This window comes from Melozone crissalis, unplaced genomic scaffold, assembly GCF_028551555.1.
Source record: "Melozone crissalis strain CALT ecotype California unplaced genomic scaffold, PUWL_Pcris_2 ptg000026l_1, whole genome shotgun sequence".
Lineage (NCBI taxonomy): Eukaryota > Metazoa > Chordata > Aves > Passeriformes > Passerellidae > Melozone > Melozone crissalis.
The window spans coordinates 4,322,687-4,347,278 of NW_026535804.1; the positions used below are offsets into that span (position 1 = coordinate 4,322,687).

The window sequence follows — 24,592 nt, forward strand, 5'->3', positions numbered from 1 at the left end:
TGAAAATAATCCCAAAAGATAAGCATTATTGAATTAGAAATATCAATATCTATAGTTAGATATTTTCTCCTGGGTTTTGCCATGCTGTCTACTGAGCAGACAGTCTGTTGGATAAGCACACCCTGGTTTCTTCAGATAATTTTATCTGTGTTAGCTCAAACCACTAATTTAAATTTTTAAGTGAAGCTGCTGGGATATGTATATATATATATTATATATATATATATATAGGAGTGTTTGGTTTGGTTTTTTTTTTTTTTTTAACCTGAATCAGGCAAACTTTCTCCATCCTGCTCTCTGGACAGATCAGTGCCACTCAGAGCTTCTAGAGGAGGAAAGGTGATGAGCAGCTGAGAGCAGTGACCTCTCAGACTGCATTTTTAGGAAGGAGATGAACTGGGACCACCTGAGACTTTACAGAGGTCCATGGCTTCATGCAGTCCTGTCTGAAACAGCAGGACACGACACATAGAAAAATGCCAACAAATGTCCCCAGCATTGCCATGTGTTTTTGTGCCAGTGAAATGGGATTTTTGTCAATCTAATACTTTGAGAGAAAGCACACATGACTAAAATAAGTGATAATGGCAGAAGAGCATTTTCTCCCTGATATCTGAAATCTTATCAGGAGTGTAAGACTTGGTTTGAAGAAAAAAAAACGGGGAAAAAAAAACCCCTAAACCAAAACCCAAGCCAAAACACACAACCTAAAAATTCATTCATAGATTTCTTGTTAGATTTGCCTCTGAGGGCTCTTCTGGACAAGTTCTGAGAATCTCTATACAGCCCTGAACTGGTAATTTCTAATATTAATGCAAACAACAAAGTGAAGTGCCCACAGCAGGCAGGACTTTGGGACCAGCTCAGTTCTGGCTGCCCTCTCTGGGTTTGTGTGCCCCAGGAGCAGCTCTGGAGTGAGCCCCAGTTCTGGCTGCCCTCTCTGGATTTGTGAGCCCCAGGAGCACTCAGGGAGTGAGCCCCAGTTCTGGCTGCCCTCTCTGGATTTGTGAGCCCCAGGAGCACTCAGGGAGTGAGCCCCAGTTCTGGCTGCCCTCTCTGGGTTTGTGAGCCCCAGGAGCAGCTCAGGAGTGAGCTCCAGTTCTGGCTGCCCTCTCTGGGTTTGTGTGCCCCAGGAGCAGCTCTGGAGTGAGCCCCAGTTCTGGCTGCCCTCTCTGGATTTGTGAGCCCCAGGAGCACTCAGGGAGTGAGCCCCAGTTCTGGCTGCCCTCTCTGGGTGGGTTTGTGTGCCCCAGGAGCACTCAGGGAGTGAGCCCCAGTTCTGGGCTGCCCTCTCTGGGTTTGTGAGCCCCAGGAGCAGCTCAGGAGTGAGCTCCAGTTCTGGCTGCCCTCTCTGGATTTGTGAGCCCCAGGAGCACTCAGGGAGTGAGCCCCAGTTCTGGGCTGCCCTCTCTGGGTTTTGTGCCCCAGGAGCAGCTCTGGGAGTGAGCCCCAGCACCAGTGGCCATGCCCTGAGTGAGGAGCTGCTGTCAAAGCTGCTCCTGGTTTCCAGTGGTGTGACACAGCCCAGCAGTGCTGCCACAGCCTCTCAGCAGAGCCTTTGCCCAGGTGCCAGAGCAGTTTCAGGGGTGTAAACACCCCCCCAGCCGTGTGTGGAATGGAGCTGATGGTGGTGTTAGATCTCACTGCTGCCCTGCATTGCAGATTGTGTCCAAGGCTGCATTAGCCAGACTATAATGTTCTATTATCTCATGGTTTTCTCTCTGCAGAAGGTTCAGGTGCTGTTTGTGAGCCTCTCTTTGTGCCCAGGAGGAATTTTGGCAGAAAGGGGGTTGACCTGGAAGAGCAAGAAGGGCTGCAAGGGAGAGGAGCTCATCTTGAGACCTCCAAAAAGATCTCAGGCAGTGTGAGGGGTGTTGGAAGTAAAGCAGAGCCTGGCTTTGCATCACAGAAGCCACAAGAGTTTTGAGGAGTTGGTTTTAATATTTTCATTTCCTTGCTACTTGGCATTGTTTCTCTCCCTGGTCGTTCTGATCCCTCTGTTAGAAAGCAGAGGCTGCCTTGGCATCAGTGTGCATCTTCCAGTGATTTCTGGGAGCTTTGGGTTAAGGCTTTTATGAGGAATTTGGAGCTCAGCTGGGCATTACAAGCACATTTTCCTGAATTGAGCTCACTGCACTGCATGTGTGACTTGGGTCAAGTTTGACAGGAAGCTGCAGCCCTGGAAGCAGGATGGATGCAATGCAGGAATGCTCTCATACTGAGCTGCTTGGGCACACCAGTGTCAACCAGAAAAGCTGCAGAAAAGCAGGAGATCTCTGCACTAGGAGACAAGGAGGGGACCAGGACACAGCTGCAATTGTGGAGGATAAAAATGAAAGTTCTAGGTTAAAAATTCTTCTTAGCTTTGGTTTTTTTTTTTTTTCCCTCCTTTTTTCTAGGTTTGAATTTTTTTCTTCTTCCCCCACTGCACCCATCTTTTTCCCTGAAGCTCCCAGAGCAGGTTCCTGCTCCATCCCTCCAGGGCAGAGGGGGAACTGCTGCAATTCCAAGCTGCAGAGGTAAACACTTGCTACCCTGCCCTGGAGCTGCCACTGGCAATTAAAGCCAGTGAGCACCTCCCCTCTAGTGTAAATAATTGCAGAATAATCACTGCCCTTTCCCTCATCCCAGAGGAAGTGGAATTTCAGCAGAGTAGCATTGAGGCTTTTCTAATGGTTTGCTGCTCCTGTTGGTCTTTAGGAGTTCCTAAAACTCCTCCAAGAACTTCTTCTTGTCTTCCTAAGGAAAAAAAAACTTTCATTTCCAGCAGCGTCCGTCCTGTTTGACAGCAAGTTCAGCTCAGCCTGGGGACTTTGATCTGCATTGTTCTGGCCAGTCTTGTCCTATTTGTTTAGAATTGCATTCATCTTTGTTTACTAGGGCTCATAAATGGTAACATTTCCTCCAGGAATCTGGGTGTTGCTGTTGATGTTAATGTTGTATCAGAAGACAGTGCTATGTGCTTTCCACTTTTTAAAAATTACATGGGTATGAAAATACAACATATACTTACTTTTTTTTTTTTTTTTTTTTTTTTAGAAAAAGAAATATGGAAGTATAAAGTATAGAAGTATAAAGAAATATAGAAGTAGCTCCAGTATGAAATAGGGGTAATAATTCTTCTGCCCCTCAAGTGAGGGCTGTAGGGTTTCCTGAGGGGAGTTGAGAAATGCAAGTTATCATTGCTGGATTTCCTGTTCCTGTGCAGACACAGTTTGGCTGACATGCTATGAAATGTGTACCAGTTATCAACATGTTTTCAGCTTTGAGGGTTGGTCTGAAATTCCCTTTTTCAGCTGTTCTGGGAAAAAAAAAATTACGGAGACCATTGACACCAGAAGGATCTGTCATGACAGTGTTCTCTGTGTTTTGTTTAGAGCCTTTGCAAAGAGGCTCCTGAAATATTAATGGCTTTCTGATTTGTGAGACATCACATTGTGGTGGTGCAGGCTCTGTATCCTCTCTGTGTTCCCAAAACACACGTGGTTTAGAGGCCTTTTATATATTTTAATACTAAGTGGCTGGTTGAGTGGTCTGTGTTCTCCCAGAGGAGCCGAAACTCACTTCATGGATCAAGAAAATAAAGGGTTGTAAGGCAATTTACCATTCAGGCTATTGTGAGGAGGGTGATTTAAAACGTCGTAGTGGCTTGGAAAAAAGAAAAACCCAAAGCAGTGATTGAAAGGCTTGAAATGACTGAGTTAATGTGACAGCTCTCCTTGCCTCACTTGGGTGTGCTGCAGAGGTGACTGTGCACAATTAATGCTCTGTGGTACCTGTTTGCAGGACTCGCTTTGAAATTAGGAGTGAGACATCATTTATTTAATAGAGACCATTTAAGAACGACTTTCTGATGAAGCAAGTTAGGTGTTAAACACTTTTCAGGTGAACCATTTACTTATGTAATTATCTCTCATTAACATTACAATAAATGTTTCTCCAGGGAGTTTAGCCAATCATGAAATGCAATTAATTTTCAAATACTCTTCAGCAACAATTGAGACACTAGAGACTGAAATCCCTAGTCAGTGTGTACGTTTTTAAACTTCCCTGCTGAAGGGAAGCAGCTTCAGCTCAGCTGATTGTGGAGCTGTTAAACTCTCAGATTTTTAATTGTTTCATTTGGGCCTATCACAAGTGTGGAGTGCTGGGCTCCATACCCAGGTTGGGTAAGCCTGGTATCTCCCCTTAGTTTCCAGAGCACTGAGGAGGTTCATGATGCTGTTCTTGGACTTAAGCCCAGCACCAGGTGAGGATGGAGGAGTTAAAATGCTCTTGGTTTGTGTCTGGGATTCTGGTTGCTGTGTGATACTGCCTGGGGCTCCCAGCCAGCTGTGTTGTCGTTTGTCCATGTGTAAAATGGGAGTAACACAAATCTCGTGTCTCTAAGGTGTACGTGGAGGTGTGTGAGTGAAAACGACTGGGTGGTGATTGTATCATCTGTGAACAGCATCGTCCTGCTGAAGGTTACTTAATTCGCTTTCTAACCAAAATGTTGTTACAGTCACTTTTGTTCCAAGTCTTCCTAGTGCACTGATAAGATAAAATAATCTGTGGAATTCCACCTTCTACAAGTACTTGTTCCAACAATTTAGAAAGCTTTTTGAGAATGGAGGAATTTACCACAGCTTTCAGTTTCCAGATTAATTGCTGGTGTGGCTGAAGTAGGGATCTCTGTTTGAACAGAGCTGGATTTTCAAACGGGAAAAGGAGCAGAGTGATGTTGTTGGCCCTCACCTGTGCCAAGCAGACCTGGTTCTGCAGCTGGCTCTGGTTTTTCTGTGTTAAGCCTTGGGCCCCAGTGCAGATACCATTCCAGGCACTCTGGATTGCAGGGGACAGATGGGCTTGGGTGGAGAAGGGCTTACAGTGGCCATGGAGGCTTCCAGCCCCGGGCGTTCGCAGATCCCAGCAGTGGAACCTGCAAATCTCACGTATTTAGAGGGTGAAGAAGAGAAAGAGCTTTTATCCTTTCATGCTTGCAAAATCCAGTGTAGGAAAGCTCTTGCCACTGATACTGTCTCTTCATAGCAAACAAATAAAACCACTTTGGTTGAATCTGTGCATTTTCCTGAGGCTTTCTCCTCAGCTGGGGTAAAGAGGAAAGGAGCCTTTATTTACAGATGTTGCTTTCAGAATGAGCCTAGTGCTGTGATATTATCTGTAAATATGTCTTTGGGCATCAGGCATCTTTCCATTTATTTAGAAACAGGAGATAAAGACTGTCTGACATGGGAATGAATTCCTACACTCCTTTTTGTTGCCTTGGAGTACATACGCAGTTTAAAATGAGTCCGAATCTGCTGTTATATCACCCTGTTGCTTCCAGCAGAATAGTTGTATTTTTTTTTTTTTTGACCTACAAATCTTGGTCCTCACTGTTTACACTGACCTCATAAGAGACCAGAATGCTCCAGGTTTTCTGCCTTGTTCCTGGATGTGCCTCTGAGACCGAACTTGGTGGGGTTCGGGTCTGAGCTGCTGGAGCTGTTTGGATGTTCCCTGTAAATACAGGGCAGCCCGTGGGTTTCAGCAGTGTGGATTTTGTAAGCACCTACACACAGATCACAGTCAGATCATTATGTTGATCTAAACCATTTTGTAATCCTCTACAATCTGGGTTTAGAGACTGTTATTAGTGTCACAAATAAAAGCTTGTGACTTCTTTAGTTCTCAGGATAAAAGAAGCCATGTACTTTCAGGGAATTACATATTAAAATTAAAGCAACATAAACATGTGGGAGTTTGAGGATAGTTATCCCACTTTGCAAGACTGAGATCTGAATTAATATGACTGCAGGAAAGAAATTGGTTAATTTTTATTTTGTAATTGACCGTGTACTGACAAAGCAGGGCTAAAGCAGGAGGATAAGGCTTGAAAGAGTCTTTTAAAAATCTTTCTTTTAAAAATTTTAAAAATTTTGACCATGTTCTGACAAAGCAGGGCTAAAGCAGGAAGATAAGGCTTGAAAGAGTCTTTTAAAAATCTTTCTTTTAAAAATTTTAAAAATTTTGACCATGTACTGACAAAGCAGGGCTAAAGCAGGATGATAAGGCATGAGTCTTTTAAAAATCTTTGTTTTAAAAATTTTAAAAATCTTTCTCAGTAACTTGAAGCTTTAAATGTGGCTCAAAGAAGTGTATTCTATTTGGGGGGGTTTTTTTCTGGTTTTTTTTTTTTTTTTTTAACTGAACATGTAGGAAGGAAACCCCTTTTTGCCCAGATAAGTCACAGATTTAGAAAGGGATAGAAAGGTATTTAGGAGTTCTATTTTCTCACAAATGTTTCCTAAGCTCACGAAAAGCCTCTTCAAAACGATCCGGACAGAAAGCGATTCCAGCTCTTGTTCCATCCCTGTGTGTAATGGATATCTCGCCATGGCAAACACGGGCAGCTCCCAGGAGGGGAGTGGGGAGTATTACAGCGACTTGAGGTGGTCGCTGGGGGTGAGAGAAAGACGAGAATTTTGTTTCTTGATCAGAAGGCTGGATTTATTGATATATGATATATAATAGATTATAACTATACTAAATAGAAATAAAGAGAGAAGTTGCAGATGCTGCTAAGCTAAGAATAGAAAGAAAGAATCTAAAAACAAGAGAATTCTCTGTCTCTGTGTTCTAGAGAGCTTGCTCTGTGATTGGCTCTAATATTGTACACATGGAACATGAACTAATCACAGGTGCATCTTATTGCATTTTACAGCAGCTGATAACAATTGTTTACATTTTCTTCTGGAGCCTCTGCTTCCCAGAAGATGCAGAATCCCAAAGAAAGGATTTCTGTGAAAAAATGTCTGCGACAGGGGAGGGTGTGGGAAGGATGGCAGACACCTCTCTGTGGGTAGCTGGATCTCACCCTGGGGCTGACATCCTGGTTCCTGCAGGTACCTGAAGGAGTTCCGCACGGAGCAGTGCCCGCTCTTCGTGCAGCACAAGTGCACCCAGCACCGGCCCTACACCTGCTTCCACTGGCACTTTGTCAACCAGCGCCGGCGCAGGTCCATCCGCCGCCGCGACGGCACCTTCAACTACAGCCCCGACATCTACTGCACCAAGTATGACGAGACCACGGGCATCTGCCCCGAAGGAGATGAGTGAGTAGAGGCTGCACCCCCTGCTTTTCAGGCATTAGGCTTTTGGGATCAGGCCAGGTGATGATTCCAGCCGGTTCTTGCAGAGATGAGGCAAGTCAGCAGTAAAGCAGCTTTGTCACATACGTAACATGGGAGCAGATGTAAAATCTGGAATGGCAGCTCGTGTGTGCTCCAGGCCTGCTGCAGAGACAGTGCTGAGGGTGACTTAGATGGGAATTGAGCTCTTGGGAACTCACTGTGCTCATGAGCTTCAGCATCTTCAGCAACAGCTCAATGAGACAAATGAGTTTGGAAACACTCTGTTCTCTAAATCTCTGACTACCAGCTCCTGCTCACTAGCAGGGTAACTTAGTTCCTCCTCTTTCTTCAATCTGTAAAAAACTTTGTCCTCCAGTCTGCCTCCTGAGTTATCTGTCTCAGCTTTTTAACTCATACCAGTTTATTTTGTCTTTCTGAACTTTTAAGAAGCCAGTAGAGAACTGAGAGGTACACAGAAAGGGCAGCATGAGGAGGAGTTTGGGTTTTTTGGGTGTTCTCTCCCCATGACTGCAGCAGGTTTAACTGGGGCAAAACTGCAAATCTTTCTGCTGTGTGTGTGGCAGACCCCAGCAATTAAGGGGTTAACCCAGTAATATAACTTTAGCCATGTGACAGATGTGGGATAAATAGTGTAGCCAAACTGTGGTCAAATATGGAGAGTGTTTTATAGAGACATGCTGTAAAAAGATGGAATTTCAGTTCCCTTTTGTGGTGCCAGTATAAACATACAAAAATGCTATTTATTGGCAAAACATTTTTTGTTTTAATTTTTCAACTTCATTAAGTAAAGTTTTTGTGACTACAACAGAATGGAATAGTCCCTCAGGCCTGAGGCTTGTTTCAACACTTTCTTCCTTGCTAGAAGAGATCTGGAAGGAACTGGAAATGGGATGTTTGTGGGCTTTGGCTTCCAGATCACTGGATCATACATGGCTCAGACTCAGTGAACGAAAGCCATTGTCATCTAGGAACCTTTGCTCATTTGTATTTTTACCTTGATGCTGCTATATCTGAACTTTCCCCATTCCATCTTGTTATATTTCTGTTTTACTTCTCAGTGTAGATTGTTTTTCTGCCTAAAAGGGGAAACAAAACAAATGGTAGTTTTGTAATTGTCCTTCCTTCTCCTACATCCTTGCTCTTTTCCAGATCCCTGGCAGCCACTCGTCCTGAATAATAAGGTGCTGCTGGATTAATAATCCAGTTTTCTTTTAGGGAGGGAAACTCTCATAACTTTTGTAGTGACATGTTTGGGGGTTCTCAGCATAAGAGAAGGGGCAGATTTAGCTAAGGTGGTGTCAGCTGCAGCATCTTCTCTCTACAAAATGTCTTCTGGTCATTGAATCCCTCACCTGTGTGACTAAACCTTGTCTGTTCCTCCCCTCCTTCCTTCCTCAGGTGTCCCTTCTTGCATAGAACTACTGGAGACACAGAGAGGAGGTATCACCTGCGCTACTACAAAACTGGAATCTGCATCCATGAGACAGACTCCAAGGGGAACTGCACCAAGAACGGAGTGCACTGCGCCTTTGCTCACGGGCCCCACGACCTGCGCTCGCCCGTCTATGACATCAGGTCAGTAGAGCCTGGGGCTCCTGGGAAAAAGGGTCATTCTGTGCCCAAATGGACAAGGAGATAAAGGAAAAGGTAATTTATGTACCCCAAGTGAAAAGTGAGATGATTGAAGGACAGTAATCCTAATATCTTGCCAAGTGTTGGCGAGATATCCCTTCCTAATAAGGCAAATATAAAAAACCTCAAGGGAGGGTTCTCAAAATGGGGGAAAGGATCACACTTTGGAATGTGATGGAGGGGGTCAAAACAGTGCATCTGGAATTCCCAGGGTATGAAGGCTTATTTTTGTTGCAGTTGCTGTTCAGCTAAAGATGTTCTGACAAAACATGCATGGCTGAAATGCACCCACTTAGCAAATGCTCCAGTATGTCAGTTTTTACACACATTTGTCTGACTCTTCCTCTGCTCAGTCTGTTTGTTCATTTAACTCTGTCCCTGAAGAGAGCTTCAGGCAATGGAAGCTTTACAGAATGGTCAGACAACATCTGAAGGAGGCATTGAGGGTCAGTCTGCAGTCGCTGCCAGCCATGCCATGATAGAGAAAATACTCAGCGAGGAGCCAAGGTGGCAAGGTGAGTGTCACTGTGGGGCTGGGAAAGTTTGGTCTCTGTGGAGTGCCTGCTCCTGTCTTAAACTTTTCTGTAGTAAATATGGATTGTGGTCATTTCTCTTAACTCATTGGGGTTTTTTGCAGATACAACATATGTGTTGGGAAACTACAAGACAGAGCAGTGTAAGAAGCCCCCCCGGCTCTGCCGCCAGGGTTATGCCTGCCCCTACTACCACAATAGCAAAGACAGGAGACGAAGTCCAAGGAAACACAAATACAGGTACTGTGGTCCTGGGTAGTGTACTTCCCAGCTGAATGGTGCAGTATGTTGGAAATCCGTGGTGCAGGAGGCAGGATTTTGACCACTAGATAGTTGTTTTTAGTGTATCTCCAAGCCATGTACAGAGAGGTGTGATGGACTGTTATTTCTTCCTAGCAGAAAGATAACAAACTAAACAAGTAGTTTTCCTGTATATAGTAACCAGTACTCTAATAAATGAATTGTTAAATCATGTTTGATTTAACTCTGATTTTATAGCAAAGAGAACCTGTGTCTGGCTTTCCCTTACCACACAAACCTCTGCTTTAGAAAGCAGTGCAGGGAAGAGAAAACAAAAGAAAGTTTTAATCCCCATCTAGAAACAAACTCATCCAACAATGTGTTCATGGTAAAGGATTCAGAATCATCAGGCTGCTTGTTGTGTATGCCTGGTGATGGGGATCATGAGGAGGGACTGTAGCTGGACATGAATCCTTAACCAGCTGCTGAAGGCTCTGCTTTTGAGGCACCAGGGTGTTCTGTCACTCAGCTGTCACTGGATTTTTCAGTGTGCTGTGTCTCCCTGAACGCATTTCATCCAAATTATAGGCCCTCATTTCCTCCAACACAACAGAGCTTTTGTTGTGGTCTCAGTGGGGCTTTCCTTTAGTTCCTTTTTGAAAAACACAGGAGCAGACCAGAAAGCCAGGAGAGAAAATACCAGGGATGTTCTCGCTTCTCTTCCCCACCCCCAACATTCACAGAAATTTTTGAATTGAAATTCCATATTAAAAAAATTAAACAGGCAGCAATCAAAGGAACATTAATCTCAATGCTTTAAGGGGAAATAGAACCACTGGGGCAGTCTTCAGGCAGCAGCTATTTGCTTTTTGCCCCTCTCTGGGCCCTTTGGGAAGGAAAGAGGTGAAAGCTTTGCTGCTGCTCTCCACTCGCTTCTGTGTTTTCCCCACCCCAGCTGATGTGGCTGTGCTGGTGCTGCTATCTGCTTCCCTCTGCTGTTGTTTGAGGGAATGGTTAAGAGCATAAAGAGCAGGGGAAGTAGGTCACGGCAAAAATTCAGATCTGGGAAAAGGAACTGTTCCTGGCTGGGAGAAAGAAACGGACTTGCCTTTTCCCCAGTGACCTGACTCAGCCTCTTTCCCACATGGCCACACTATAAACCTGGAAACACACTGCTGTAAGGGTATTATGTGTTTTAGGATTAGCCAATTAACTTCTTAGCTTTCTATGAAGGTGCAGTTCCAAAACAGAAACCAGACCCAGCGTCTCTGACACTAATCACATCAGCTGCTGATATTGTTATGCTGGTTCAAGTTGTATTTCGTTTCAAATAGAGAATTAAGCCATGGTTTTTTCATTGGGAAATTGGAAGAAGGGGGAGAAGATGCAATAGCAGCTGGGTGGGGGCTGGGGAAGCAGCAGCCAAGCAGATTACACAGCTGAGGGTGGGCAGCCAAACCTGCCCCCGACTGAGGAATTGTAACATCACAGAATGGTTTGGGTTGGAAGGGGCCTTAAAGCTCTTCTTGTTCCACCCCTGCCATGAGCAGGAACACCTTTCACTATCCCAGGCTGCTCCAAGCCCCATCCAGTTCCAGGGGTCCAGGGGCAGCCACAGCTTCTCAGGGCAACCTGTGACAGGGCCTCACCACCCTCACAGGGAAGAATTGCTCCCTTGTATTTAATCTAAACCTATTCTTTTTCCATTTAAAGCCATTCCCCCTTGTCCTGGCACTCCAGGCCCTTGTCCAAAGTCCCACTCCAGCTCTCCTGGAGCCCCTTTAGGTGCTGGAATGGGCTCTGAGGTCTCCCTGGAGCCATCTCCAGGCTGAGCACCCCCTGTGCCCCCAGCCTGGCTTCAGAGCAGAGGGACCCTCAGAGCCCCTTTTTGGCTCTCTCTGAACTTGCTCCAGCAGGCCCACATCCTTCTGATCTTGGGGTACCCAGAGCTGGATGCAGTCCTCCAGGAGTGGATCAGAGGGGAGAATCACCTCCCTCCACCCACCCAAAGTAATCAAAGCTCAGAGCACACCTGTGAGTCTGATGCCTTCTCCTCCTTCCTTATTTGCACAGATCTTCACCGTGTCCCAGTGTGAAGCACGGGGACGAGTGGGGAGATCCCAGTAAGTGTGAAAATGGAGACTCCTGCCAGTACTGCCACACTCGCACAGAGCAGCAGTTCCACCCAGAGGTACAGTAACTCCTCACTCCCCTTGGAAAAGCAAAAGCATTCCAGTCTTACAAAGTAAATCACTGTGCCAGGTGGGAGAGGGTGTGGGCTGCTTGTACTGTGGTCCTGGGATACAGAGAAGCTGCATGTTGGGAGTAAGCTGCAATTCAGCTGCTTGACAGAATAGACTGTATGGGAGGAGGTAAGAAAAGTGGGGGAAAATTCAAGTGTAGGAGCAGGGTCAGGTTTGGGGATCCTTTGGAAAGCACAGTGTGGGTCTGCATGTGAGCAAACAGCATTTGTTTCCTTGACTAAGAGTTTGTGGTTCATGTTGATAGCACTAAGCACCACCAAGCTCTTAGCTGTGAGCATGCCCAGAGCATTCCAATATCCTTACAGAAAGTGTAATTAAGACCTTTTCCTAGTCTGCTTCATGTTACAGTGTTGAAAAGCTTTGTGGGGCCCGTATCTGCACAGTAACCATTGTCACCGCCTGTCAAACTGGGGGGAGAGGGAATTACACATTTGCTACAGTCCTTGTCAATGGTTTGTTATTTTCCTTGCAAACATGTGGCTGCAACTTTCTGTGCTGTCATCTGTCAGCTGTTTCCTACCTTTTGCCATTTGTAATGTCCATGGAGCTTCCAGTCTGAGGGACTTCATGGCAGATGGTGACCTTTGGGTGAGCTGGTGTGTGGTGGGTTGGTCTCTGGGTGAGGTCTAGCTGTCATGGGCATATTTGGGTGTTTCCAGAACTATAGTGGGTTTTCCTTTCTTTGAAGCAAAGCACTGAAATGGTCACCCTGAGCTCTGCTGGCCTTTGCACCTCTTATCTGTGTTCCTACCTTGCTGTCAAATTTCTTCATAGTACTTCTGTACCTGGTGGTGACTGTTATTTTCTGTTCATTTCTGTTTGGTGGTTTTTTTTTTTTTTTTTTTTGTTTTGTTTTGTTTTGTTTGTTTTTTTTCCCACCCTTAGATCTACAAATCCACCAAATGCAATGACATGCAGCAGTCTGGCAGCTGTCCCCGAGGACCCTTCTGTGCCTTTGCACACGTAGAACGTACGTGCACTACTTCTCTCATCCTTCCTGCATGTTTGAGCTATGGAAAGCTTCTGACCAAGGGAATTTAAATGTGCAGCTGCAAAACCAGAGCTTCTGTGAAGGGTTAACTTTGATTTCTGTAAAACTGTGCTGGTGTGGGAGGTGTTGGCAGAGCTGGAGGCAGTAGGTGGCCTGTAGGACTCAGCCTTTAGCTCTCACTGCTCTGTCTCTTGGAGGATCTCCCTCTGTTCCCTCTCTCCTGCTCAGTGCTCTGGTGTCAGTTCAGGAGGATGGAAATGGAGAAAGCTGCTTTTCTGTACATGTATAAACTGTACCTAGCTAAATTGCCAAGTGTCATATCTTAATAAGCTGAAGATAAAATTGCTGATTGTAGATAATTTATTGATCAATTTAAAAAAAAAGCTATTTTACTCTTTGTGAGGTTTTGCTTAGAGTTTAAGTCTTTAAGTCAGGTTGGAAAAGAAAAATATGCAGCTTTTTTTTTACTGCTTTATCTCAAATCCTCTTTTTTCAATAGCTCCCTGACTTATAGGACATTATTTCAATCCTCAGTTTAATCAACTATAAACTAGTGATGCAGTTTTGGTTGTGGAAGTTCTACCTACAGGTGGTCCTAACATTCATAAATAGTGGTTGGTTCCTGTCCTAGGGCTCCTCCTCAGTTGCTGCTCTGCAATCTCACTGCTGAATTTGCAATTATTAGAGCAGGTTATTCACTAGATTTGTTCTGATACTGACTCACTACATGGCCTTGAGAAAATCTCTTTGTGATTTGATTATCCTTTGTAAATGAGGGAATTAGTAATTGCTGCCTTTGACAAGGAATGAGGAGAGTAAATTCTCTACAGGTTGTGCTGTTCCTTTTATAGGAAGCCTTGTTGACAAGCAGTAATTATAGCTGGAGCTGTGGGCTGTAATGGACCAAAACACAGCAGTGCAGCCACACAGTGGGATCCAGCAAGCTTTAGAAAATGAAATCTTGATAAAGGAACAGTGTTTAGCAAACTTCCTTGGGTATAATATAGTATTTTTGTTTAGGGATGTCTTACTCCTACTAAGATTACTACACTTGATATTATATTAATTAGAGTAACATTGTGTGGCACTTAGGTCATTCCAACTTGGTTATTTCTTGTGCTGTCTTATGGATTTGTAGTCTTATGGATTTGTATCTTTTAGTCCTTCCTACAAGGTCAACAAGGACAGGCCAAATGCAATTAAAATAACAGGAGTCCATTTATTATATCTGCTCTTAACCTGAGTTTTACTGATTAATAGCAAGAAACCAGCATTTAGAGGATATTGAAATATAGATGTAGTGTCAGTTCTATCATTTTTGTGAAGATGCTGAGTGTTAGATGTAAATCCTACAAATCTACAGCATCTCTACCTTCCAAACCAGTGCCCCTTTTTTTGGTAATGATTTGTACTAAGCAGATGGAAACTTTAACTCCCTCAGCTAATTATAATGCACCCATCAACTCTGTGCCAAGCAAAGAAGGAAACTCTGCTTAGTTCAAGAGAGCTGAATGAATAACACACAATTCATGCAGGGAAGATAATTTTGGAGCAGCATTAACGAGCAGCACAGTGTGGATGTGATGGCAGCAAAAACGTGAGGAATATTAGATAAGCAAACATGCCAAATAAGGTTTCTCCTTACTGCTACATTTATAAGTAGGTGCTTGTGGAGTATTTTTCCTCTCAGGAATATCTGGGTGTCCTTGTTCCTGGATGTTTTGTGCTCCATGGCTGAGCTCTGAGGGTGTCCCTGTGCTTTGTCTCCCGCAGAGCCGGCGCTCAGCGAAGATTTGCAGCAATCCTCGGCCGTGTCCAGCCCCACGCAGACAGCACCCGTGATGTACATGCCCTCAGCAGCTGGGGACTCTGTTCCAGTCAGCCCTTCCAGTCCTCATGCCCCAGACCTTAGCAATGTATGTAGCCCTGTGGAGAAGCCTTGTCCATGTTGTGTAAATCTGTGTTTCTCTGAGTCTCTGTTCTTTCTCCCAAGCAAAGTATCCCAAAGCCCAGAGGATATGAGATTTTTTCTCCTAGTTCTCAGCTCCATGCTTTTTAGAGGGATCTGGTTTTTTGGAACATACATTCAGTGGCTTTAGTATTGTCCTCTCACATATAAAAATCCCAGGCCTTCCTTTCTGTGCAGGGTTTGTTGATGTACTTTCAGGAGAGTGGAATACATCCGCACATGCAGTCCAACTCCTTCCTGTTTGGAGGTACATATTGGGCTCAGCTTCCACGACCTATAATTGAGGGCTGTGAGCCAACAGCCTCTAAAGTACATAACTACAATTGAGTTTGTTTACATATGTAATCTCAGAGCCTTAGCCTGTGCATATTGTGTGTTGCATTATAGGATATCCTTCGTTCCCTCCCTCTTGTACTTCTGGAGATAGCTAAACTCTGGGATATGTTTCAGTAATGCCTCCAGATTGTTGGCAGTTAGTTGTCCATACAAGATAGGAGATGTCTAAGTGTTGAACAGATACTCAAGATTCAGATTAGAAACCCATGGAATGCTAGACTACATTTTTATTTAGCTTTTTCTTTTTTTTTCTGTTAAGTCTTTCCTGTTTGTACTGCACTTGATAAGGTGTGTAACCTTTTCAAATGGTTGGCTGAGGTTGAGAAGGTACAGTGACATGAATTTAACTCATTTGAAACTGGTCAGACTGAGGTGAACTCATCTAGGACCTCTGCTTTATTTTATTCCCTCTCTTTGAAAAGAGAAGCTGTGTTTGAGCCAATCAAGCAGTTCACAGCTGTCCTGAATTGGATTGCAGGTAGAATTGCAAATACATCTTGAAAAGTCTGGAAATAATATTGTCTCTTACTAAATAACACTGGAAAGCAATAAAAACCCCTCCATCTTATGAAGGTATTGTTTAAATTCACTGAAAACTGCAGGGCAGTTGAAGATATCTCCTACTTTTAGGCTGTTTAGGTCTTGTCTATCTCAAGCTCTTAGTCTTTTAAACAGTCTTTCCTAATCCTTGGATATGTGCCAAATGGCAGCACATGTCTGTCTATGACTTCATCACTCCACAGGGCATCTGCATGTAGCTTGCAAACAAATATGGCTTTGCTGGTGATCATTTTACATGATGAATTAATCAGAGAAAAAGGTCCCTGTAGCAGCCAGCCTCACGTGGCCTGTTCTGTTTTGTATTTGTACTGTAGGTGTGGAATAAATCAGGAACTCTGCCAACTAGCCCCACCTCCACCACAGTGAGTAGTTATCTTTGTGACTGTAGGGAAGCGTGGACAGCAGAATGTCTGGATAAAAATAAAATAAAAACATTGTAGGCTGCTCCTTTTTTTTTTTTCCTAATGCCAGCCCAGACTGTTCCACATTTGAATGTGTGATGTCTGAAGCACAGTCGTGCTTGCCAGTGGAGGCTAATAATTATTTGTCCCAGAGAAATGGGATATTTGTGTTCATCCAGGTGGACACATTCTCTAAAACTCAATTTCTTTTGCTGCTGTCTGTGGCTTCATCTACAGTGCAAAACTAGCCTTGTTGCATGTGATTGTGATCCCTGGTATTAGTCCAAAGAATGGAAGTGTTGGAAATCATTGGGGTTTTTTAATGCAGCTGTTGATACCCGACTTGTGTCTGCATTAAAACTCTGAGATTTCCAAGTGGAAAGCAAAAAACAGAGTATTACATATAGCTCAGATATGCCTGACTGTTGTGGAACCTTTCCAGGTTCCACACCACCACCCACAGTCAGACAGGACCCACTGTAGCCTAAGGAAAGGGAAGGGAAGAGTTTTGTGGTCATTTTGGGAACCTGATCAGTCACCTCTGAGGCTTCAGGAAGAAAAATGTCACTAGAGCTGTAGGTTAGATTTTCCAAGACTGCACTCCAAAGTAACAACAATAAAACCATAATTGTGGGACTGTGTAAATTCAGTGGAGCTTTTTCCTGTCTGTTTAATGAGTGTTTACTGAAAGCTTGTATGGTTGTGTTGGCTGTCAGTGAAATCAATCCACAAACAGTGACGTGACTGAGCCCTTCCATGGATGCCTCTGAGCAGTTCCTGCTGTCTGGCTGTTCTTTCCTGACCCTTGTTCCCTCTGTTAGATTCTTTGTAGGAACAGCAGTCTTGGAAGCCCATCTAATATATGTGGGTCTCCTCCTGGTGCCATTGGGAAGCCCCACAGCTTGGAGAGCATTGGTTTTCCTCCAGACTCAGTCACAGCAGCTGGCAACTACAAGAAAGCACCGGGGTTTGAGCGAGAAGATCAGGTTGGGGCCGAGTATTTGAAGAGTTTCAAATGCCAGGTTAGTGGGGAATGTTGGCTGGAAGAGTTGGGGGCATGAGAAAGAATGAGAGATTGCCCAGTCTAGCTTGAATGGGGTTTTGTTTCTGCTGGAACAAAAGAGGGAAAGCACTGTTCTGGTATGAGCAGCTTCTGGATCTCTGCTCTTGTTTTCAGTCTCCCTTCCAGCCTCTTCCATCTCACATCTGGTCTTGTCTCCCTTGCTGCCATCACACACCCAGTCTGTAGAAATCAAATTGCTGCTTGTTTTCCTCACCCCTCTCAACTTCTGTCCTGTTTTGACCCTGAGTAGCTTCCCACATGACTTCTTGCTCTTTCTTTTTCCATGTCTAGGTCCTTGCCAGGAGTTGCTGTGTCTTTTACTGTATTGTCTCATGGAAATTCATCTTTCCTTCTGTCTTTCCACTCCAAACTCTTACCTTGATCTCCATCACTTGGTTTGTCCTCTGTTCACCATTCCTCTGGTGTACTGAAGATGTCATGTTAGTTGTCTCTTGCTTCTGTGGCTGTATCATTCTGATCCTTGACTCTGTCCTGTGCCTTCTGTATTAAATTAGAATTCCTCATTCTTATTTGAAGAACCCTCTGAACATTACCCAACCCACATCTCTTAATGACATTCCCTCTTATCCCTTTTGGATATCCCACTCTTGCCTTACTTCTTCCTGGTGTCATGCTTTATTCTTCCTGCTCCCTGGGCCTGGAACAATCTCTCCAGCTCTTTTGCCACACATGGGCTTTTCCACACTCAGTTTCTTGCTGTGAATTTCCTTTCTTGGTGTTACAATTAGTAATTTCTCTGCACCACCCCTTCCAACCTGAGCCCAACCTAGAGCTTGGGTTTTTATTTCAGTTTTTATTTCTCACTGGGTTTGTAATTTTATCTTGATTTAGGGGGAGGGGGAATAGCTCCTTGTATGAGGACGTGCCTGCAAATGTATCTCCTGCAAGTTCTTTTGGACAAGAGTATAAAAAGGCATAAGAATACCAGGTCTGTGTTGCCTGAGAACAGAGAGGACAAGAAGTGCTGCTTTCAGCCTGGCCATGTTTTCACTTTGGTCTGTGACATTAAAGAAGTCAGTCTTAATGAGCCTGTACTGCTGTGAGAAAACTGTGGAAATATCCTGTCCAGACAAGGTCTTGCATAAAATAGTTGAATTTAGCAGCAGACTCCATGGGTTTTATTTATTTTTATGGCTTTGGGAAAATATGGCCAAGCTTTGCAGTAGGGCCAGTCTTGAGCACTGTTTAGTCTAATTAAAATGATGCAGTGACAAATCCAGATTAAGCTATATGCATGTGTGCTCTCTTATCAATGCTCCCTTTGTCTGGCCTAGGGGGGATGTGCCTTAGGAAACTGCAAATTGATGCAACACATCTTTGGGGGTAAAGAGCAGAGCATGCTGTGATCTTGGCACTTCTTGCAGGCACAGCAGCTTGTAACAGTTGTTTAGAAACAAAAGGAAAAACATGTCCTCCTTCTCTGTGGCCTGTGCTGCAAAGGAGGAGAGAACCCAGAGCTGAAGGACTGAGAGAACCCCTGGCTGCTGCCAGCAGGGGCAGGGTGCCAAGGAGGCCCTGCTTTGGAGAAAATGGGCAGCTAGCCTAAGCCAAGGAGAAAAGGGATGGAGCATGAATAGGACTTGTAAAAGGAGGGCCAGATGATGAGCATTTGTATCTGGAGTCAGAGCTGTGCTACAAAGATACTGTATTCACATAACTGCTTAATTGTGTGCTTTAATTAAGCAAAACCTGTGTTAAACAGGAATAAATAGCTATTAAGGTATAGACAGAAGTAATCACAGTTGCCTTGTGCTAGGCTTCTACACACAGATTAGGTGTCTCATAAGTGTCCTGATTTAATTTTACTTTAATCTATAATTACTTACTTTTTAAATTCTACTGTAATTCCCTTTGGCTGCAGTGAGCACCAGAGATTCTCAAATACCCTGTAAATTAGATCAATAATGAGGCATTTAACTTTGTCAGCTCCTGTGTGAGGAGACACTCTGGCTCAGTTCTGCAATGGCCTTGTCATTTTCCCCCTGTAGAATTTATACAAATAGTTGCTATCTTATTAGAATGAAAAATGCACCTTCAGTCTTAGTAGATTCCACATAGTTTATGGTAAGGCTGAGCCAGCAGTTAAAGCTAAAAATACTTTTCCCAAATCCCAGAAGATTTAGCAAGCTGGAAAAATGCTGGCTGCACTGGAAGGACTTGAATGCCACAACCAGGAGGTGTTCCCAAGTCTTGACACACAGCACAGTAGGTTTGTTCCATGCTGGTCAGAAAACATTTAGTTTCACTCAATTTATGTCCCTTGTTCTCTTCCCTGACTGCAACAGAGGGAGCTGGAGAATTTCAGCCTGTCCTTTGAATGTCTGTCTCAATGTGTGCCCTTTCTAATGTTATTCAGAGCTAAAGGAGACTGCCTTAGTGGTGACATTTTGTTTGCTCTATTTTTCCCTTGTGTTGTGTGAATTCCAGCCATTGGGAATTGGGGCTGACTTGGAAATATCTTCACTTTTCTCCTCCTTAAAGGAAAAAAAAAAAAAAGCACTTCCAGTAAGACTTGACTGCAGCAGAGGCAGCTCCCCAGACTGGCAGGAAGCCTCTCAGTGGGGGCACGGCTGCCTGTGTGCCCTCCCCTCGCTGCTGACGTGTGAGATGGCACATTTTGTGTTCAGAGTGTCAGACAGGGCAGGGCTGTGCTGGCTAATGCAGCAGCAGCCTTATCAGACACTCACAGAGGCACTCAGAGAGCAGAGCCAGCCCACCATGGGCTCCTGTCTTGTGAACGTGCTCAGGGAGGTGTGAGAGAACACTGCAGGAGCATCTTGTGTCCATCTTGTGTCCAGGCTGTGAGCTCTCTGTCTGCCCACAGGCATAGAGCTGAGCAAAGAAAATGATTTAATGAAGTAAAAGCAAGGGAGGAATTCCTGCTCTGCTCTTTTGCCTGTCTGGTTACATCACCCTCCCCAGCACTCATTTATCTTTGGCATGAGACTGTTCAGCCAAGAATTCAAGGGCTATCACTTAGCTCAGGGTGGTGCCTCATGCACATCATGCCTCCGTTTCCTGCAGAGATGGATTTGGGATAAAAACCAGGCTTGCTTTATGGCTGGAACATGTCTGTGTTTCACACTGGGGGGTTGGGGAGTGAGTGAACAGACAGGGCTGACTCCCAGCACTTTTTTGCTGCCTCTGTGTGCCCAGAGGGTGGGATTGATCTCCTGTGCCATGTCACAGCATGGGAGAAAGGGAGCAAGGCCTGCAGACAGACTGACAGGCTCCTGAGGCCACTTCCCAGCTGAATCCCAGCAGAACTGACTGATGTTGCAAAGCAAGAGAGTTGATATCCATTAAAGATATAATGCTGAAAGGATCTTAAGCTGAGTTTTTAGCCTGGATAGTGGGATTCTAAATGGGTATTGGCATTCATGCAGTTTTGCAATTCCAGACAGCCTTGGCCTCACTTATGTTTTCTAACTTTGAGCTCTTATGTTAATGGATGAGGGGAGGATTTTTTTGTAAAGTTAGTTTGATGATGTTGCTTTGAAAATTGGTTAGTTATCACTGTGTTTTAATCCCAGTCCTAGCTGGGAGCTGCAAAGGTTTGAGGGAAAACATAAACTGCATACTTTTATTTTCCCCAAACTGAAAAATATTTGCATAATTTAACAATGCAGTGTGCCTCCCACCATTTCTGGCCCTTTCTGGGTGTTAGATGCAGTAAGGGTGATGAGTTAGTTATAGCAAGGCAAAATAATTTGGTTTTGATCGTGGTTCTTAGGATGTGCTTTGTGCTAGCAGGGGTCTTACAGCAGCATTAAAGGCAAATGTCACTGTGACAAGTCTGTGCATAACTCTGGGGGTGATGTCTTGCCATACAGAAAGCAAAAAACTTGGAATGTTTCCAGTTTGCTGTACTTTTCCTCTCCCCAAATTCTGCAGTGCCTTGGGCAGCCCAAGAGAGGAGTGGACTGTGTTTCCCATGGCCTCTCCAAAGCCAGCAGCCAGCCATTTTTAATTTTTTCTAAATAATCCCTCTGCTTATCTTTTGTTTTGTTTCTTTACTGCAGCAAGCAAAAATGAAGTCCCATTCCCTGGAACACAGGAGCCAGGAGCAACCTTTGTTACAGCCCAAACAGGTATGGAGCTGCTGGCAGGGCTCTGAAGCCAGCTCAGGGCTTCCAGCACCACAGAGAAATCTGTGGATCCAGACAGCTCTGCAGGGAGTAAATAACAGTCCAGACACCATTAGAGATGCTCAGCTGGAGGGATTACTTTATGAAGATGGGATGATTTGCTGGAGGTGTTATTTGGGAGTAGTTAGACCTGAGTGAATTCAGGGTAGATTCATAGGGCTGGACTGTGCAGGAGAGTCTTCAAATTACAGAAAATTGAGCTGGGATGGATCTCTGGAGTCATCTAAGTTCAAGGATTTGGCAAAGGGAATTTAATATCAGGTTCTAAGTCGTGCGCTGAACTAAGTCTGAGTGAGTGATTGTGTGGCCCATGGCTGTGATTGCATGCAACCTGTGGGTCACAGGAGTTAATTCTGGGGCAGCCTGAGAGATGTTTAGAATACTGGGGAGGGGAGGGGGGCCACAGAATGGAGAACAGTTGACAGAAATTAAAGAAAAGCTGTTAATCTCTCCCCACCCCCCAGCCCAGTGGCAGCAGTAGCCATCTGTCAGGTTGGAAGCAGGCAGGAAACAGGTTTGCTGCCGGCATTTGCCTCCTTCCTGCACGTTGTTCTAGAAAGATGTTTTATTTCCTACCTCTTTCGCTTTCCACGCTCTTGTTGCAGGACATCCTGGGCATTCTCCCAGTGGGGAGCCCACTGACATCCAGCATCTCCTCTAGCATCACCTCCAGTCTGGCTGCAACCCCCCCGAGCCCCGCCGGCACCAGCAGCATCCCAGGCATGAATGCCAATGCCCTTCCCTTCTACCCAACCAGTGACACCGTTGAGTCTGTCATAGGTAACTTTGCCTTTTTCACTTGTGAGACTTTAGGGCTTCCTCAGCCATGGATCTCCAGGAATGAGGCTTGGAGTGACCTGGGTGTTCCAGTGATCTCCAGTTTGCCGTGTCTGTCAGTGCTGGCAGATTGCTGGAGCTTGTTCTGTGACTGTGACACGTCTGATGTTCCCTGCAGGTCATTTGGGATGAAATTCACCCACGGGACCAACTGAAGGGCTCTGAGCCATTTACTCAGAATGTCACATGGTGTAAAAGGGCCTTAGCTTTAGCTTTGTCAAAGTGACAAAGAGGTCTTGGACTAGGCAGGAAATCACAGGGGCATTTTCCACAGTTACAACCCCTCAGTTCTAAATGAGAATTTTATAGCCAGAGCTACCATCAAGTAGATTGTAAGGACTTTGCCCTTTGTAGAGTGTAGGACAGAGGCTGTAAGAGAAAGGAAAACAGGAGAGTCCAGAGAGTGGAGTCACTCTTAGATAGGCACAGGCTTTTTGGTCACCTGTTTTTCTTCTTCCTTTTTTTTCTTTTTTTTTTTCCTTTTTTTAATTAAATGTGACGTTTCTGAGGTGATCTCACTAATTTGTTAAAAATAATAATAGAAATGAGTGGGCATGTGTGGGATGGAATTATATTGATCATCATTAGTGATGAGGCATGTTCAAATAGATATAACAGTTTCAGGCATTAATAAGCTTTATTTTACCCAATATGAGAACCTCAGAGATGTTTTTCAAGTGTTCCCTTCTCCTGGTATTTCTTTTCCAAGTGGCTTTTCAGGAAAGCAGGGACAGAGCACAAACCAGACCCAGACATGCCATAAGGCAGAGTTCCTGTACATAAGGGATAGACTTAAAAGAGCAGTTTGGGGAAGACTTATGGGATCTGCTGTTAATTAATCAGATTTTTGTTTTCATATACCCTTTGGGAATACTTAAGACAAAAAGAAACAGGTCAGGTTCAAGAACCTGAACTGAAAAGCTGCCCATGACACTTCTGCCAAACCAGAACAGGATGGAGAGTAGGGCCCTGAGAGGTAGCAAGCACAGGCTCCTCTGCATGTAGGCTCTTTGGGCCATCCTATCTCTTGAAGTTGTTGGTCCTTTATAACATAATTGGTACCTCTGTGTCTGGCAGAGTCTGCCTTGGATGACCTGGACCTGAATGAATTCGGAGTGGCTGCCCTGGAGAAGACATTTGACAGCAGCACAGTGCCCCACACGAGTGGCATCATGATAGGTACATGAAAGCAACAGAGCTTTCTTTATCTTCTGCCAAGCAGTGTTGCCCAGTCACCTCAGTGGAGCCAGCCCAACCAAGCTCTAAAACCAGTCCCAAAATGACATTGGTTAAAACAGCAATTGCAACAAACTCTGGCAACCCCTGAGCATCTTTGAAGTGAGAGCTTGCCCTTACTGACTAGCAGAGCTGAGCTGTTGCCATTGGGCCCAGCTGTCTTGGGGATGTTTCTTGAGACTGAATGGGACTTGCCTGATTTTTTTTTCCTTTTTTGTCCTTTTTTTCCTTTTTTTTCCTTTTTTTTTTTTTCCCTTTTTTTTGAATGTGTAAGTGGACTCCAGAAAGCATCTAATGCATTTCAAATCAGGCCAAATTATAACAATTTGCATCTTAAGCAGAAAACTCTCCCTAGCTGTAACAGGAAACTCACTGACCTGGTAATGCCATCCATCTGTCAGAGTGTCATCATGGTCTGCTGATTTGGTTCCTGTAATGTCTGTCTCATTTTGATACATGGAGGTAGGCTAAGGCCTCTTCTACCTGTCTCCGATGGGTGTCCAGGGAAAAAAGAAACCTCACATAACTGTTTTGGAAGTGGTTGTAGTTTCTGGCTGCCCTTGCTGTGTAAAGCAGTTGTTTGAACAGGAGCTAACTGGTTGTCTGAAGGTTTCCAAGGGAACTGCACTGCCTGGAGCTGTATTGAGGTAGGAAAGGACCTGTGGAAAGAAAATTACTTCCACTTCCCTGGCAAAGATTAGAGCCTGTTGGAGGTTTACCGTCCCTGGCTGCTGCTGCTCCCCTGCAGTGCCTTAGGGATCCTCCCCTTCTCCCTCTCTTCACATCAGGCCTGAGTGACACCTGGTGATCTTCTAAGGAGGGACATAGATGAGGAGAGAGCAGGGCTGTGATCTCCCTAAATCTGTGAGTGGCAGGCAGAACAACCTCTGGTGTAAGGTGGTGTCCTTTGTGGTTAGGCTTTGGTTTATTTGGGGTTTTTTATTACTGATAGATCCAGGCACTCAGGTATGTGTAACTACAGCTAGTCACTGGTTTTTAGTGGTTGAGATCATGGTGGTCTTCTCACTACAGGTTGTTTGGAAGTATAAAGGCAGAGGCACATGTTTTAGAAGTGAATTTTTCGTGACAAAGTATTTCACCAGATACCAAATTCATCTTCTCTAGACTGACAGGGATCGAGCTCTGCTCAGAAAACCTTTGGCCACTGAAAGAGTAATCCATTGAATTGTGGAGGGTCTTAACCTATGTGGGTCATGGGATGGC

The 24,592-nt window shown here is 44.6% G+C and overlaps 1 protein-coding gene across 4 annotated transcripts in view; it reads left to right on the top strand.

The window, feature by feature from the left end:
• Positions 1-24,592, top strand: part of UNK (unk zinc finger) — a 45,100-nt gene that overhangs the window by 12,421 nt on the left and 8,087 nt on the right. For 2 of the 4 annotated variants that reach the window (XM_054278581.1, XM_054278582.1), the window contains exons 2-13: positions 6,888-7,097; positions 8,535-8,711; positions 9,153-9,283; positions 9,406-9,541; positions 11,615-11,732; positions 12,691-12,775; positions 14,570-14,712; positions 15,977-16,024; positions 16,885-17,085; positions 21,170-21,238; positions 21,901-22,075; positions 23,210-23,311. In XM_054278581.1, coding sequence (XP_054134556.1) covers positions 6,888-7,097; positions 8,535-8,711; positions 9,153-9,283; positions 9,406-9,541; positions 11,615-11,732; positions 12,691-12,775; positions 14,570-14,712; positions 15,977-16,024; positions 16,885-17,085; positions 21,170-21,238; positions 21,901-22,075; positions 23,210-23,311 — 1,595 coding nt within the window. The remainder of the gene's footprint in view (positions 1-6,887; positions 7,098-8,534; positions 8,712-9,152; positions 9,284-9,405; positions 9,542-11,614; positions 11,733-12,690; positions 12,776-14,569; positions 14,713-15,976; positions 16,025-16,884; positions 17,086-21,169; positions 21,239-21,900; positions 22,076-23,209; positions 23,312-24,592) is intronic. The other 2 variants (XM_054278584.1, XM_054278583.1) reach the window with 2 other exon arrangements.